The 17,060-nt window shown below is 40.0% G+C and overlaps 1 protein-coding gene across 1 annotated transcript in view; it reads right to left on the reverse strand.

Annotated features, from left to right (window-relative positions):
• Window positions 1–2,084: 2,084 nt before the first annotated feature.
• The window catches only part of GPR149 (G protein-coupled receptor 149), a 67,522-nt gene continuing 52,546 nt past the window's right edge, over window positions 2,085–17,060 (reverse strand). The window contains exon 4 of the mRNA XM_084769120.1: window positions 2,085–5,484. Coding sequence (XP_084625246.1) covers window positions 4,912–5,484 — 573 coding nt within the window. The 3' untranslated portion in view covers window positions 2,085–4,911. The remainder of the gene's footprint in view (window positions 5,485–17,060) is intronic.

Genomic DNA, 17,060 nt, shown 5'->3' on the forward strand with positions numbered 1-17,060 from the left:
TCTTTTTGCTGGTACTTGACAAGCCAGACAGTAACAAAGTGACTTGTACCCAGAGTCTGGGGTCTTCTCATATCTAAGCTTGACCACCTGAGGAACTAGTGACTGATGGCTGTCATCTGGACTAGCACAGCAGTTGTGGCTACAGTTTGTTTCATGGGAAGATGCAGGTTAATATCAGTCAAAGACATGAATGAGGACTCACTGCTGTTGCCCATGCAGCAGTGGGTGTCCCCATACCTGCATGCATATATAGGCAGCAATGATTGGACTCAATGAGTTTTTATTTAAAAAAAAAAAAAAGACATGAAGATGGGAGATGATGTGTTGAGGATCCAGGGGGAATAAGATGAGAAAGTTGGAGGTGGTTATAAGATGTACTATACATATGTATGGAATTTTCAAAGAATTAATTATGTACTTTCAAAATGAGTGAAAATTAAACCAGGAAAATACACAAATAGAATCAGCAAGGTGGGAAAAGTGAACAGAGCAAAAGTTCCAAGTGTGTAATTTCTATTGTACTTTTCTCATGGAGTCACTGACAGCATTTGATGTCAGCATAAGTGTGACAATATGCACACCGGGAGAGCTCATTTGAATCCTTGTTGGGCACCATCATAGGAAGAGCAAAATTTGGTCCTATAGGTTGCTCAGATGATAGACAATGTTCTCCAGGTGGTAATCTAATATGAGAAGATCCAAAGCTCTCACTTGAAACCACCATTATTGTCTGGCTTGTCCAGGGGGACAGTGGGAGGGAGGGAGACAGTGTGATACAAGTAATGGAAGATCCCTCTGCGTTGCTGGAATCTGTCTGATGAGCTGTGAAAACTGAAAGCGACTCAGAGAATCTTCTAAACATAAAGTTGGTGTTGGGGGTGAGACAATGCTGCATGGACTCTGTTCACTCACTCTACAGTTGGCTTAAATTCATGTCATATGTATATTTGTATATGCGTTGTATTTTATTTGCAATTTTAATCTCAGGTACTTAGACCAATTTATGATATGTAGTAGTCATCAGTTTTAATGAAAAAATGAATAAAATAAGTTGAAAGATGTGAGAGATTCAGAGAAAATCCGTTTTGAAATCTAATCAGAGAACCTTGGAAATAATGCACAGCTGAGTTCTTCGTGTGTTCTGAGAAATAAAGGTGCTTTTCTGCCTTTAAATGAATTGCCTCTGACAAGATAGGCCTCAGAAGTATCTGTGTTTAAATTCTTCAAACTGCACAGGCACTGAATGCCTGCAGTTTGTAGGAGTCACCACCAGATGGTGACAATAACCTTGAACCAGTTTTTATCTTCGGGTGTACCCGTTTATAGACAAAAGAGACAGCTATGCTGAATTTACTGTTAATAATGAGAATTTTATAACATTGTCTCACATGGATAACCTAAGGCATTTAGATATAGGACAAAATGTCAAGATACTTTCTGCATCAAAAGAGAGTTTATGATTAGAATCACTCTAAGTAGTAAATAACACTTGAATAGGCATATGTACCTAAATCTTCCTCTCCTTGCAAGGATTTGGAGGTGATATTTATGCGTCTGTGGGTCCCAATTTGTTTATTTGTTTGTCTTCATCCATTCAGTACAGATGGCTTGGAGTGCTGAGAGTTTGGTGTGTATGGTGTTTTGTCGGCATGCATGGATCTGCACCATGTGCATGCACTACTAAAGAAGTCAAAAGAAGGCATCAGATCCCCTGGAACTGGATTTGGGTGCTGAGAATCCAGCCCAGGTCCTCTGCAAAAGAGGACAGTGCTCTTAACCACTGATCTGTCTCTCCAGCCCTTGTGTTACAAATTTTTAACATAATTTGTTTTAGCCTTTTAAATTATGTCTCAGATACTTCATCCAAGTACTCTTTAATACAGAGAATTTTGTTTTGTTTTAGACAGGGTTTCTATTGTAGTCCTGGCTGTCCTGGCCTCACTTTGTAGACCAGGCTGGCTTCGAACTCACAGAGTTTGGAGGCCTGCCTCTGCCTCCCAAGTGTTAGGATTAAAAGCATGCGCCACCACACCCAGTGAGAATTTTTAAAATATATCCATTGTATAGTATAAGAACAAAGGGTAGTCAACTGGGAATGTACTTTATTTTTCGCTTTTTGGTTCTCCCAGCCTAGGCTTATACAGCAAAAAGTAAATGAAAAATAGTCAGAAATCTGGACATTGTTGTCTTCTGATCACCCAAGCCTTGATTTCCATCTTCTCAATAAAGGCACTGCCCTGTTAAAAAGGATTTGTTTACATTCCAATCTTTATCATATTCTCTTTAAATTTTCCTTACAGCCAGAAATTGCATTTAAAACAGATGGATCTCCTTCTCTTTCAGAAACTTAAGTCATCTAGGTTTTCCAAAAATTATTTACAAAACACTGATAGAATGTTGAATTTCATGGCTCTTGCTTGCTTCTTCTCCTTCTTCCCTTCTTTATTAGTTTATTTTGGAGTAACGGTCTCATTGCGCAGCCCTGGCTTACCTGGAACTTGCTTTGCAGACCAGACTGGCCTTTCATAAAGTTGGGTGTATGCTACTGCATGCAACTCAGTTTTTCTTTTTTATGAAAGCTTCTTTCTTTGCACACAGGATCACGTGTATAAAAGTTTGGCTTCAAACTCTCGTAGAAAATGACCTTGATCTCCTGGTGCACAGTAGGAAAGACTCTACCGACCAACCTGAATTCTCAGCTCCCTGTTATAAAGACATTTAATGTTCATGCATCGGCAGACAGATCAGCTCTGTCACCATGTGTTCAATAGCTCTCACTATTGTTGATAATTGTTTTGTTAAAAAAATAAAATATATTTGTAATGAGAATTCTTCCAATTTGAATGTATACGCTCTGCTTTTATAAACATTAATAGTGACAGTACATTTTCTTAAATCTAGATGACATATTGAATAGTCATGAGATGTGGGAAAACTTCTTTGAGCTCATTTTATTAGAATTTTTATTGTTGGTGTTGAAAATTTAATTCATTTTTAGTCCAGGTGGCATGAACCTCACTGTGGAGCCCAGGCTTGCTCAAATCTGCATCACTTCCCCCGAGTGCTGGAATTTCGGGCATGAGCCATGAAAACTGCCATTTATTCATTTACATATTTACTTATTTATTTGCTTGTCTGTTTATTTATTTCAAGGTATCCATTTTTAAAGTGTCTTTTCTTGATGACAAATACTTGCTGGAGAACAAAACAATCTAAAAGCTTGTGTGGTGTAGTTTTAAGAATTTGACACAGTATAATGAAATAGAAACCAAAATGAACTATTCTAATTCATTTAATCTGTAAACAACATATGTGTTTGAAATGCAGGTATACACAGTCTCAGAACATATAAAACAATGACTTTGTAAATAAATATTTAGGTAACATATTTAATTTGTTTATAGAAAGGTTAGACTAAAGCAATTTTAAAAGATCAGAACTTTTCAAATATACATTAGTGGTGTGCTGATAAGGTTTTTGAGGAATTAATCTTGTCATTTATTCCTTGTTACCATTTCATGAAATACATGTTAAATTGTTTCGTTGAGATTGTCTTTAGGGAAAAAACGTAATGTAATTAATCTAGAAATGATACTTGAAGTACATTTTCTGTGCTTCAAGAATGGCAAAGCAAGTCTTCCCAGTCCTCAGCATCTGGAGCAGAGCCCCCTTTGTTAGACTCAGGGGTTTAGCCAGAAGCTTGCTATCCTGGTGCAGTGTATCTCTCAGGACCTAATGTGGCAGAGTTTTCTCCCAATTTACATTAAAAAAAACAAAACAAAACAAAACAGGTTGCTTAGCACATGGTGGTATAGTTATGGCCGGCTACAATTTGGACCCTATAGGTCAATATGATAAGTCATATTCCCCAGGGAAGTACTTGTAGGAGAGGGATAAGTGGGCGGGGCCTACTAAGACATCTTTAGGCCATGCGAACATGTTCTAGAAGGGGTTATGGAATAAAGACCCTGGTCCCTTTCATTGGCTCTCAGGAGGTGGGTGATTTTCTTCTGTCCCTACATTCATTTCACTATGTGCCACCATGTGCCACCATGTGCCACCTTGCCACAGCCCCAGAAGCAATGGAACTGACAGACCATGAGTCCAAATAAAGCGAATTGCAGGCATTTGTTGTAGGAAGAGAAACTAAGCAAGAAGCCATTTCCAGAGATGTTTGACTTACAGATCACTTCTAATGCCACTTGCAGTATACAGAATATTCACTCAAGAGTGATCCTGACGCACTGAAAAGGGAAACAGCTGATTTAAGCGAGACAAACAGAACCACTGACTAAACTACTCGTGTTTTGTAACAGCAGATGAAATAATGATAGACTAGGGCTACTCACATTTCCAGATCTCCACGTTAGAAGCTAATTTGCCCTATTACACAAGAACATACCTCCTGGGCCACTAAAAGGCTAAAGCAGCCACTAGAGTAGCTTGTCTGGCTAGACACATTCAGGGGAATCGGCGGTCAAATCCAGCGAAGGGATTTGGTGCCTTGCTTTTCTAGTGCCAGAAGCATCTCTTTTCCCTCTTGCAGTAAAAAGCAGCATGTACACAGAAACCCACGCACGCACGCACGCACGCACGAGAACTGCGTGGTCATTTGACAAACAGGCAAAAATACTAGCAAACTAGGTCAAGATTTGGTTTAGAAAGATCTTAGAAACCAGACACGAACTTGCTCAACGACCACAGTGTATGATCTTTAAGTAGTACGTGAAATGCACTTTATGTATGCACTATGGCAGGTCACCCAAAATATAATAACTAGGAAACCAAGAAAGTTATGTAAGCCTATGCTTTAGAAGGGAGGCGGAAGTTAGTCTCAGGACTATGGTAAGTTTTGCAGTGTAAGGTTGCAGAGTTTTCTTGGCTCTGTTAGACCAGCACTCCCTATACTCCCTAATTACTCTTGCTCTCCGCCTCTCTTTTCTGGTAGGCTTTGTTTAACAGCTGGATCTCTTCCTGGTAGCCATCCCTCTCCTGATGCTGCCGCCTGCTGTTCTGTCTGTGTGCCTCCACGGTATCCGGGATGGAGATGTTGATGTCACCATCAGGATCACTCGTGGGTAAGAAGAGGGAGTACGAGGCGGTTTCTCCTAAGTCGCAGGAGACGAATCTGTTTTCTTTCCGTGAGTAGCGCAGAGAAGGAGACCTGACTTTGGTGGAAGACTGGCTGATGTTGCTGATGATTGACACGGTGTCCAGAGCCTCATCGTTGTCACAAATTTCAAGGACCTCCAAGTGTATTTTCACGCTAGTGTCCGCAAACGTGGAAGGAGACTCCTCCAAGTTCGGTTCATGGCCGACACTTTTCGACCGGTAGACTTCTATCTTCTTAGAGGCTGGAGTTATCTTCTGGCCTTCTGCACTGACCTCGTAAGTAGAAAGAGAGAGGGTTTTCCCAGTAGGTGCTTGGAGAGACACGGTCCCCTGGAATGCGCATAAGGGAATAGCCAGCCCACCACCGGAACGCTGGGGACAAAAGCAAAGGGCTGTGTTACTGAAATCCTGTCTTGAGTAGAACACATAGAAATTTATTTTATGCGTCAGCATGGTTAATTTTTTTCCCTTATCCTTTTCCCCAGAAACTATTTACAGATAATGAGATTTAAATTCGGCTTCTGTAGCTGAGTTTCTCCGAGGTCAAATATACCTAAAGGTGGGGAGAAACTTAAGAGAAAGCAAGAGTTATTTTCACAGTGGAAAGCAAAATGAATGCACTGATAGGAGGCCGTAAGACAGCTGTTCCTTTCCAAGGGCAGGGTTTGGGTGTGAATTACATGCATATTTACAATACTGGATGGCTTTTATAGTTCTGCTACATATTCAAATACATTTAAAGCATGCAGAGATCATAGGAAATGTAGATTGTGTTAGCAGCATGTTTTTTTCTCATTACTGTACCTACCAGAGAAAACTGGTACAAAACTATGATGCAAATTGTAAGTACAAAGGATATTTCAACTGTTAATTCCTAACCAAATCACCAATGGGTTTGCTTCTCTACTGAGAAGTCAGTCATTAAGGTAAACCCAATTACAGAGGACTTCGTGGCTCTGCAAAATCTTCCCCCAAGTTTAGACTTCTTTCTATGAAGCACCATTGAGAGGTGCTTAAGAAATTAAAAAGGCCAAGTGTAGTAGTAATCTTTAATGCCAGCACCAGGAGGCAGTGGCAGGCGGATCTCTCTGAGTTCGAGGCCAGCCTGATTTACAAAGCGAGTCCAGGACAGCCAAGGCTACACAGAGAAACCTTGTCTCAAAAAAAAGCAGAAATGAAATAAAACAAAGCAAAATAAAATGAAAAAAGAAAAGAAAACCGGTTCTCACAAAAGACTGTAATCTGTATTGTGCTTTCATACTTTCACCCGAGCCCTCGCCTGCTTACATGTTAGCGCTAGAAAGACGTGGTGATGTGCAGATACCAAGAGCTCTTCACAACAGATCATGACATCAGCATTACCTGGGAGCTTGTAGGAAACGGCAAATTTTTAGAGCTCTACTGCTGCGTGATAAAATTTAAAATGCATTGTTCTAACTAAAACACGTCGTAGTAAAGGAGAATAAGGGGAGGGGCGACTTAGCAGATGCTTTTACACAGGCACCTACAGCTGAAACAGTCTGGAGTTGCCGGGTGGCCGGGTTCACTTGCATGTGTTTTTACCACCGCAGGATGATCAGACTTCTTAGTTTTCTTGAGCCCATCTCAGTGTAGCATTGAAACTCCCATATTCCAGGAAACTTCTCACTTCCAGGAAGACTGTTCTGGGAGGGCATGAGGCCTGGGCCTTTTGTGTCTGGACCCAACAAGAATGAACAGGGGAAGCTTATTTCGGTCAAGGGGAAATGGCTTTTATTTATCTACCTTCAGGGATACTGTCTTCACTCAAAGATCTTTCAAGTGTTTTAACTAGAAAGACTTAAAGAAACAAAAGGTTCACTCTAAGCATTGTAATTGACATAGCCTAGCTCTCTGGGATCTAAGGAATAACTACTTTTGATAGGAATAGTTTCTGTAGGAGTGGCATTTCAGATTAATTTTTAAAGTTAAGAAAAGATTGCTATCTTTAAAAGGCCACCTTATTCCTAATGCAATGCACGAGATTAAGGCAGGCTAGCTTTTCATATGCACAGTGTTTTGCAGATGATAATGAAGAAAGTGTGTTGGTTGTACCATGCCACAGGTAGGCTGCATCCACTCTGTACACTGACTGACATCAGTGCTCCTGCTATCCTGCTTGGTATCAGACCATGTAATTTTATGTGTGTGTGGGGGGGGCCTTGGAAAGTCATGAACTAAAAGGCCATCCTAAAATCTTCCTATCTTGAAAGAGAAGGACTTTTTTTTTTCTAAACCAAAGTCAGATTCCTGAATTTTTACTCCAAAATTTACTAAAACATTAATCAGTCAAAAAATCTGATTGTCAGGGCTGTGGAGATGGTTCAGCAGTAAAGTTTGTTGTGGGAACGTGACGAACTGACCCCTGACCTCCATACTTAAGTGAAAAGCCATTGTGGAGACTTTCATCAGTAACCTCAGCATGGGGGGGGGGGCAGATCCCTGGGGTTTACTAATCTAATCTAACCGAACCTAACCTAATCAATCTAATCTAATCTCAAATGGCGAGCTTAAGTGAAAGGCCCTGTCTCAAGCAGTAAAGGTGGGGAGCAATTGAGGAAGATACCTCATGATCAGTCTCTGGCCTCCAACACCCCTGAATGTGTGAGCCTGCTCTCAAAAGCACAAGCAACATATAGAGGCGCACAAACACAAAAGGAATTCTGATTGTTAGCTCAATGTGAGTTGTAAGCTTGGCCCTCCTTTCTTCTTTCTGTATTCTAAGAGTAGTTCATTTGAAAGCTGAATTACCCTATGTTACAATTTGGTAGAAGAAAAATGGCCTACCTTGTTACTTCAATAAATCACTTCTAAATTATTTTCCTTTGGCATTTTACATTGTACAAACTGGTGTGTAGTATACTAGCTTAAAACAAAAATATGTCATGAGAAAACTGAGTTATCACGCATATTAAAATGACCCAGACATGCCTATCCATACACACATTTAATTACATCTTCATACGCAACCACTACCACAGAAATTCATATCAAGCAGATGTGGGACCAACGGCTCAGCAGGTAAAAACGTTAGCCACGCTAGCCTGGTGAGTTGTGTTTGATCCCTGGAATCCACATAGCGGTAGTGGAAATCATACTCCTTCTGTACGTTATCTTCCACACACAAGCCATGTAGTAAGCACGTGTCACGCAACCAGCAAAATTAGTACAAAATGTTAAACAATTAAGGGCAATGAAGAGATGGTTCAGAGAATTAACATCACTTGCTGCTCTTCATGAGAAGACCCAGGGTAGGCTCCTAGTGCTCACATGCAGTCTCAAAAATGCCTGTAACTACAGTTCCAGGGACGCTAACACCTTCTTCTGGCCTCCATGGGCACCAGGCATAAAATGATGTGTATTCACACATGCAAGGAAACACTCATCCACACAAAATAAAAATCAATCTTCAAAAATGTTTAGAGTGAATGAGATTGGGAGATATTCTTCATCTGATTCGACAGTTCCACAGGTATGGCAGATTTCCATACCTTCTTCATAGTTACCTCACCTCCACACAGACAGTCTGTATTGAGTAAGAGAATGATAGCTCGCTCATTCAAATTAGCATTTGAAAATTACATATTGCCAAAGTCTAGCTAAGTATGAAGACTGATTCATTTTTTTTTCTGAAATAGTGTTCAAAGTGCTGGGTTACTAAAATAATTTTTCAAACATTCCTATTCAAATGGATAGTCTACATTTGAGAGCTACAGGGGCAGAAACAGAGATTAGAACAAAAAAAAAATCAGCCTGAGTAATGTTGAAAGAACCTGGATAGGATTTTTAAAATAGTATTTCTTAAAAGAAGATGCACAGGCGGCCAGGACATACAGGAACACTTGCGAATCAAAACTCAAATAAGATATCACCCCGCACTCTCTGGGGGTGCTACTATGAAAATACAGAAATGCACACTATTAAGGAGGATGCATAGACATTGGGAACCTATTGTTTGTGGGAAAGGAAAATGATGCAGATGCCGTGGAAAACAAAACGATTCCTCCAAAAATATAAATTAACTAGAATGATCACATATTAAATATATTCATATTGCTGAGCGGTAATCATTTAAAGAGTATTAAGGTAGTATATTTTCCATGTTTTTTTATAGATAAGGTTTAAAAATCAGGCTTTCCTTGGGCTGGATTTACAGATGGAAGGCAACTTCTAGTTTACTGTATTTAATTTGTACATCTTCAAGTAAAATCATAAAAGTTGGGCATCATTTATAGAATTATTTGTCCTCTTTAAACAGGACTCGTGCATTAGGTAAGATAGAGAACACCGTTGTTAGCTAAAGAAAATGGAATCTAGAGCAATGAGAATTATGATATTGAAAGAGATACAAGAGAGGAACTGACAGGCTCAGTAGAATTACCAGAATTTTCTATTGCTCTTGGTAGAATAGAGAGCATGCACTAACTCAATTGCCATTATGAGTGAAGGGTAGGCTGGCTGGTCTACAGCAGTGAGGTGAAGATGCTCTCATGCCTTAAGAGCCCACAGACTCCATCCGAGCTGTTCAGTCTCCTAAGCGGCTGCTGTCTGTGTGAGGATGCAACATTGTTGTACTCAGGTCTGTCGTGGGAAAGGACGGATGCAACGTTGTTTTATGCTGGTCTCCCATGGGAAAAGGCACTTAGCCTAAGTTCAAGCAAAGGGACCAGAAACCCAAGAACCTTCCCAAAGCAGGACTTGAAAGATGGTGGGAATCCCCGGTGGCACTGATGATACCTCCAGCACGACTCTAAAAGTCCTAGCTGGACCACAGTCCAGTAAAGGAAAGAAGAAGCTCAAGCACTGAGCAGGAGGAAACAAGGAATCACAACTGATGCCTCTAAGTGTTTTCTACCTGGAAATGTCAGAGCTGGACGAAGTCTGAGAGAGAACTCCTGACGACATCTACTGAGATGGTGGATTACCAGGTCAACCTAAGAACCTGGTAGCTATTTCCAATCAAAACACGCTTGAAAAGTTCCCATTTCAGAGTCTGGAGAAATGGCTCCGCGTTTAAGTGCACTTGCTGTTCTTGCAGAGGACCTAGGTTTGGTTTCCAGTTTCTGCATAGTGCCTCACAACTATCCCTAAGTCCAGTTCCAGGGAAACTGACTTCACGCCCTCTACTGGTCTCTACGATACCAGGCAGGCACACAGAGGGAAAACATACAGAGGTGAAACACTCGGAAACATATGTCTTTTAAAACAATCTTTTAAAAAAAGATGGTCTGATTCCAGACAGTAGCACTATTGTGAAACCTGACAAGACAATATTGCAATACTAAAAAACCAATAGGGACGAACGGAAAACAAGAGAGACAATGTTTTATTTTGAGAAGATCTATTACAAATCTGAAAGTTTCTTATTTTATTAATTTAATATATTCTTAAAATGAAATTTTTCTTCGCAATGTGAAAGTTTTATATGTCTGTGTCTCAACAAGAACATATGAGAACATACTATTGTGGTAAATTCGGACCATCTAAAGCTACAGTAATTCATTCTAGGTGTTAATGGACAGCCAAGAAGCTGGGTACAGTATGTGATGAAGATGCCATTTCAAAATAAGTGGGGTACCTGGGCATAGTGGTACAGGCCTGTAATCTCAGCACTAAGATGGTAGAGGAAGGAAGATCACAGAGATCAATCTAAGGACAGTCTTGGGCACAAAACAAGACGCTGGCTCAAAACAACTACAGAATGCCAAGAAGAATAACAAAATGTGGGGTAATTACTTTTTTAAAGCAAATTTAAAAAGCAAAACAGTATTACTGTTCAGTATATTTCTTTGTATCTCAACTGTGCTGTGTAAAAGGTGTTAGTATGATCCTTTCCGTATTCTCTTTGATAAAACTAAAATGTATGGAATTTAATTAGACATCAACTTTATTGCATGATCAGAATAATCTATTTAAATAACCTGAAACTATTCATTTTTACAGTCTGTGCTTTCTTTCCATTTTAAAGTGAACGAATTAGCATTTGCCTGGGAATAATAACCCATTACTGCAGTATACTCAGGAGTGTGGGTGGCTTGGAGATTTTTTTTTTTTTAATTTGGAAATGAAAAGCATTTCTAAACCTCACAAATACTTCAGAATAAGAGAGCCTGCCACATAAACACATTAGCACAAATAATCCTCTGTGATAATTGATTCCAACTTGCTGACCTCGGGTACACTGAATGCCTTTTATTTTTCCACAGTAAGCTGCTAGGTGAATTTGGGGTGAAATTATAATATAAAAAGAGACTCTCTACATGATTATCCTAACAAGGTGATGCTGGCTGTCGCTAGTCTGAATTATTCAATTTAAGCAAGGCGGTTTCCAGCAGCAAAGATTATCACTTTGCCCAGGGTCACAGTTGGCCATGGATTCTCTGAATTCGAAGCTGGAATGTATCACTAATTCATCAATAACCCAAGTTATTGGCAAAGTTAGTATTTTTAAAAAATCTTACTTCAGTGACCTTTAAGTGATGTTTGTCCCTTAAAAGTATATACATTGAGGAGTGTAAGTCAAGCAAGCTTTAGAGCAGATTGGGAAAGATGAAACAGACACAGAAGAGAGCTAGAGGGAAAAGGAAATTCAGGTGAAAAGGAAAATTTTAAAGATTTACTTCCAGGAAATTCAGTAACTATAAATAAAGGCTACATGTTTTCATACATCCAGCTCCTCCAATTATTTGTCCCATAATGTCCTCTTTGTATGATTAGTGAACCAAAATGTGAGCACACAGACACACACACACACACACACACACAGACACACACACACACACACACACACACACACACACACACACACACACAAGTTGGGAAAGAAAATAAAGACCTGTAGTAAAAGACTTTTACCTGAAAAGATGTGTGGCAAAGTGTACTTTCCCAGATGCCATCTTTTTCTTTTAATTTGTTGTGTGCATGTGTGTGTGTGTGCGCGCGTGTATGCACACGCGTGTATGTGTGTGTGTGTGTGTGTGGGTGGGTGGGTGTGTGTGTGTAATAGGCAGGTTCTTTTGCCTATGTGGGCATATGTGGGGTAGAGGTGGGTCTTTCTCCATGGCTGGTTTTTTTTTTCTTTTTTTGAGACAAGACTGAAGCCTGGCTAGTTTGCTTATATTGCATGGTCACAGGAATCAGCCCAGAGCACTGGGGATTACAAATGGCACTTTTTATGAGGGATCTGGATCTCCATACTAAGATTTCAGGCTTGCAGGGCAAACATTTGAGCCACCAAACCATCTGCTCTACCCATGCCTTTTTAAAAAATTTTTTCTTTTAAAATTATTATTAAATATCGTTTTATTTTCTACATATACATTTATATTATTACACACACATATATATCTATAATAAACTACCTATAGCAAGAAGAACCATGACATAATCAGGAATTATATAAATGTTACATTCTTAGTGTTTGGGCTGTTAGTTTTTGGCAGCCTTGAAGAAAAATCTTACCTATCTTGGTGTGTCTAAAATTCAGAATGTAAATCAATATCTATCATATCTCATCATTATCAACTTAAAACATCTATCTAGACCTAAAAGCATCTTAACCCCTAAACAACTAAGCTTAATTGTAAGACTTAGCTATCTGGTCTTCAACCTCATCAGAGACCTGAGAAGGAATAAAATTGATTTCCTATGTCTTTTTAATGATGAAAATCTAACCATGAAGTTCTGATGATCCTGCTGAGGAGGAGCCAAGGGCCACACTTCCTGGTGGGGACTTTCGCTTTCACACTTAATAGTCATGTGAATCCTATAAAACGAAAGCCCTAATTATCCAAAACCTATAGACAAACTGATTGTACATGTACAAGGAAGTCCATGTAAGATTCAGATCCGAGTCCAAGATGACCTGTCTCACCCCTTTGTTCCTAAGCCATTCTGCTACTCCAATGCATAGTGGTACATGCCACTCTGCCTATCTCCTTGCAAGCCTGAGGTAAACACGGCATCCATTTCACTGTCCTAACTCAGGCACAATCTACAGTGTTCTGGGGAAACATGGAAGGAGAAAGGATTTCTTCACATGAAGAAGTGAAACAGTATTTAGAGAAGCGACTTTAACACCGAGGTTTGTAAGTGCACCTTACAGGGATCCTTTTAGTAGGAAATGAAATGGAGGGGATGTGCTCCAGCAGGATGACTGATCAGCCTGTGGGAGGTGGACAGGAAGGGGTGAGCGAGGAGGCAGGGAAAGCCAGCAAGGGGTGTTTTAAAATCATATGTGCAAGAGAATGAGGCCCTGAACTTGAGTGCTGTGTTCAGGAAGTGGTAGATGAGGGACTGAGGGATACATAGAAACTGCCAAGGCGAAACTCTCGGTTCCGTGGATGCCAGTACTGAAGCTCTGCTGCCCACTCCTATACATTTGGCTTTGAACCCAGTGGGGCCACCGTCTCTGCAATCCCCAGGTCTCTGGATGTTATGCTTGCCATTTGAGAACACTAGCATGACAAGAATTAGTGCACAGGAAGTGATGGTAGAATGCTCCACACACAGGAAGTGTCTCTTGTATATGGTAGCTGCTTGGGGGGAGAAGAGAGAATAGAGTCCAAGATGATTTGGAGGTTTCTGTCCTTTGCGTCTCATATCAGGAGTTGAGAAAGGGAGCTTAGGAAGATGTGGGTATGTTAACGGCTCGTCCTCATTTTATTTCTATATGAGAGTATTCTTTCACGGTGTTCTATGTGGAGGAACTAAAAGAGCTAGTTAGAGAGCAAGAGAGTGGCAGAGTGGATTAAAAGGGATTACATTATGCAATGGGTTTAAGAGACTTCAGCTATAATAAAATGAAGTGATTGGAATAAATGGATGAAAAATTCATATCATGCAAAAACCAAACAACAACAACAACAAAACCAACCAACCAACAACAGCAAAACAAAAAACAAAGAGTGGCAATGTTAATAGTGAAAAAGACAGGCTTTGGGGGCTAGAGAAGCGCCTCCACGGCTAAGAGTGTTTAATGGTTTCGTAGAGCACCTAGGTTCAATTCCCAGCACCTACATGGTAGCTCGCAACTCTCTATAACTCTAGCTCTGGGGTGTCTGTTGTCCTCTCCTGGACTCCAAAAGCTCTTGCACTCATGTGGTACACATAAACTCACACAGGAACACACACATATACATTTTATAAATAACGAATCTTTAAGGCAAAAGAAAATATAGGAGTTAAAGTAATCAAAACGTCCACTGCCAGGGAAGATTATTCCACGATGACAAAAGGATCGATGTACCAGGAAAACATAAGAACCCTAAAATGTTCACAGCAAACCACAGAGCAGAGCAGTGCGTAAAGCAAGATGGATAACCCTGAAAGGAAAATGACCACATTCTCCAGATAGCTGGAGACTACAACACTGTGTCGATAACTGAGAACTAAGCAGGAAATCACGCATAAGAAAATGCCCACAGGCCAATGTGGTCTAATCAATCTGTAAAAGATTTTAAGAAAATTCTATCCAATAACAGCAGGATACATATTTTCTTCAAGTGGTAGTGAAAAGTGTACCAAGATAATCAACATCTAGGTCATAGAACAGTGTAGTGGTACATGTTTTATGAAAATCTTTCTTGAGCTGGGTGCAGTGGCGCATGCCTTTAACCCCAGCACTCAGAGAGGTAGAGGCAGGCAGATCTCTGTGAGTTTGAGGCCAGCCTGGTCTACAAAGTGAGTCCAGGACAGCCAAGGCTACACAGAGAAACTCTGTCTCTGTAAACAAACAAAACAAAACAAAACAACAAAAATCTTTCTTGAACACTCCCCCAAAAACAAATTTTGGCAGACTTCTCAGCAAAATTAATAAAACTCCCTGAGATCTTTAAAGTCTATACGCTTACCCTGTTCTCCTATTATTTACTCAGCCTGTTTAAATTTAATCTACCTTTAAGATAACAATATAGCCAATCTTATTTGTCTAGAATTTCTCATACAATCAGATTTTACAACTTAAGAAAAATGCATAGCTTTTATCGTACACTATGTACTCTTCCTTGACTCTTGACCCTGACTCAGAATAATGTATGTGTGTATGTGTGTGCTGTGGTAATCATTAGCTAAAAACATCTGCCAGGTTGAAAGCAACTTTAAAGTAAATATCCACCGTACATTTTGCAAGTGACATAGACAGAGCTTAATAACATTGGTTTGCAGTGTTGCTTGCTGTTCTGAGTCAGAGGGGATCAGTAAAGTTTCTTCCCTTGTAAAACCCTGCTAAGAATTTCTGTAAAGGATCCTTTATCACTTCATCATGCTATGTTTTCTCTGCTGTGCAGTAAATACAGAGCAAAGCCCTTTCCGTGCACAGACACGGGAGATGGGCCAAGATTCAGACACAGACATTCAGAGACAGGCACAACACGGACAGAGCAGAGTCCCAGCAGACGGCTCACAGGTGGGTCAGTGACCACAAACTATAGACTTAAAGGAAAGCTTAGGTAGATTAGAGAATCCAAACTTGGGCTCAATCTTAGTCATATTAACCCAAGAAGAAGTGGTTTTGTTTTCACATCTTTATGTGATACGGATTCATTTTTAGCGTTCTCTGAGGTTATCTTTAATTTGTTATGTGACTCAAAAGGAACGGAAGTGCATTGAAAAGAAATAAAATTATACAGAGCGCTGTCCTCTCTGTGGACTCGGGGTGAGCAGAATATAACAAGAACATCTCCGAACTCTTAGAAACGAAGCGAACATTAAGAAATGGCCCATGACTCAAAGAAGAAATGATGAGGGAAATAAAATCACATTAGGCTGAATTAAAAGAAACGCAGCCTATCAAAATCTGCATTACAGCAGCACTGAGAGAGGAATTTCAGGCCCGAGGCCCACGGGTTAGAGTACAGCAGCCGTCTCCAGTCTCAGCTTCCTCCACGAAGCTTTTTATTTTTAGAAAAGCAAAAGCAAAGCAAGCCAGAGCAGCAATAAAGGAGAAAATAGATAACAGACATCACGTAAGTGAAAGCAACAGAGAAGATCAATGCACACCTGACAGTTGTTAACAGATCGATAACATTGACAAACCTCTAGGAGCACTGACAACGAAGAAGAAGATGCAGATGACCTGGCTAAGAGAGGGCCAGGGTGATAACCACAGATGCTGGAAGGATGGTAAAGTGTGATACACAAATCACGCACTTGAATTCAACAACTTAAATGAAACATACTGATTTCCTGGAAGCACAAAAACGACCAAAGAACATCTAAAGTTAAACAGAGATTGAAGTCTACTGAAACTAACAAGGCATTTGAAAATGTAACTTTAAAATCTCAAAGGAGAAATACCCTATAGCACAGATAGTTCCACCAGAAAAAAATCTACCAGTTTGGAGTTGAACTAATAAAAATCAACTTCTTTGTAGAAACTAGAAGAGGAAAGAACAGTTTATTTAGAAGACTGTATTTTGCTCTAATACCAAAATACACTGATAGTATCAGAAACCTTACAGATTATATCATTCATGGATATAGATGTAACTATCCTGAACAAATATCAACAGGTACAATCCAGCAATCAATCAAATGATTATACATTGTGACCAAGTAAACTGGTTTAGAATCCAAAAACTGATTAATGTGACCCAACACAATTAAGAAAGAAAATTTTCCAGCTGTGGCGACACAGCACTTGGGAGGCAGAGGCAGAAGTAGAGGCAGGCAGATCTCTGTGAGCTTGAGGCCAGCCTGGTCTACAAAGTGAGGCCACGACAATCAGGACTACAAGAGAAACCCTGTCTCAAAAAACAAAAAACAAAGAAAAAATAATGGTTGTGCTGGTTAGCTTTATGTCAACTTGACAGAAGCTGAAGTCATCTGAGAGGAGGTAACCTCAATGCAGCAAACGCCTCCTTAAGATAGGGCTGTAGGCAAGGCTGTAAGGCATTTTCTTTATCAGTGATTCATGGGGGAGGGCCCAATGC

This window comes from Acomys minous (assembly GCF_964271855.1).
Source record: "Acomys minous genome assembly, chromosome: 19".
NCBI lineage: Eukaryota > Metazoa > Chordata > Mammalia > Rodentia > Muridae > Acomys > Acomys minous.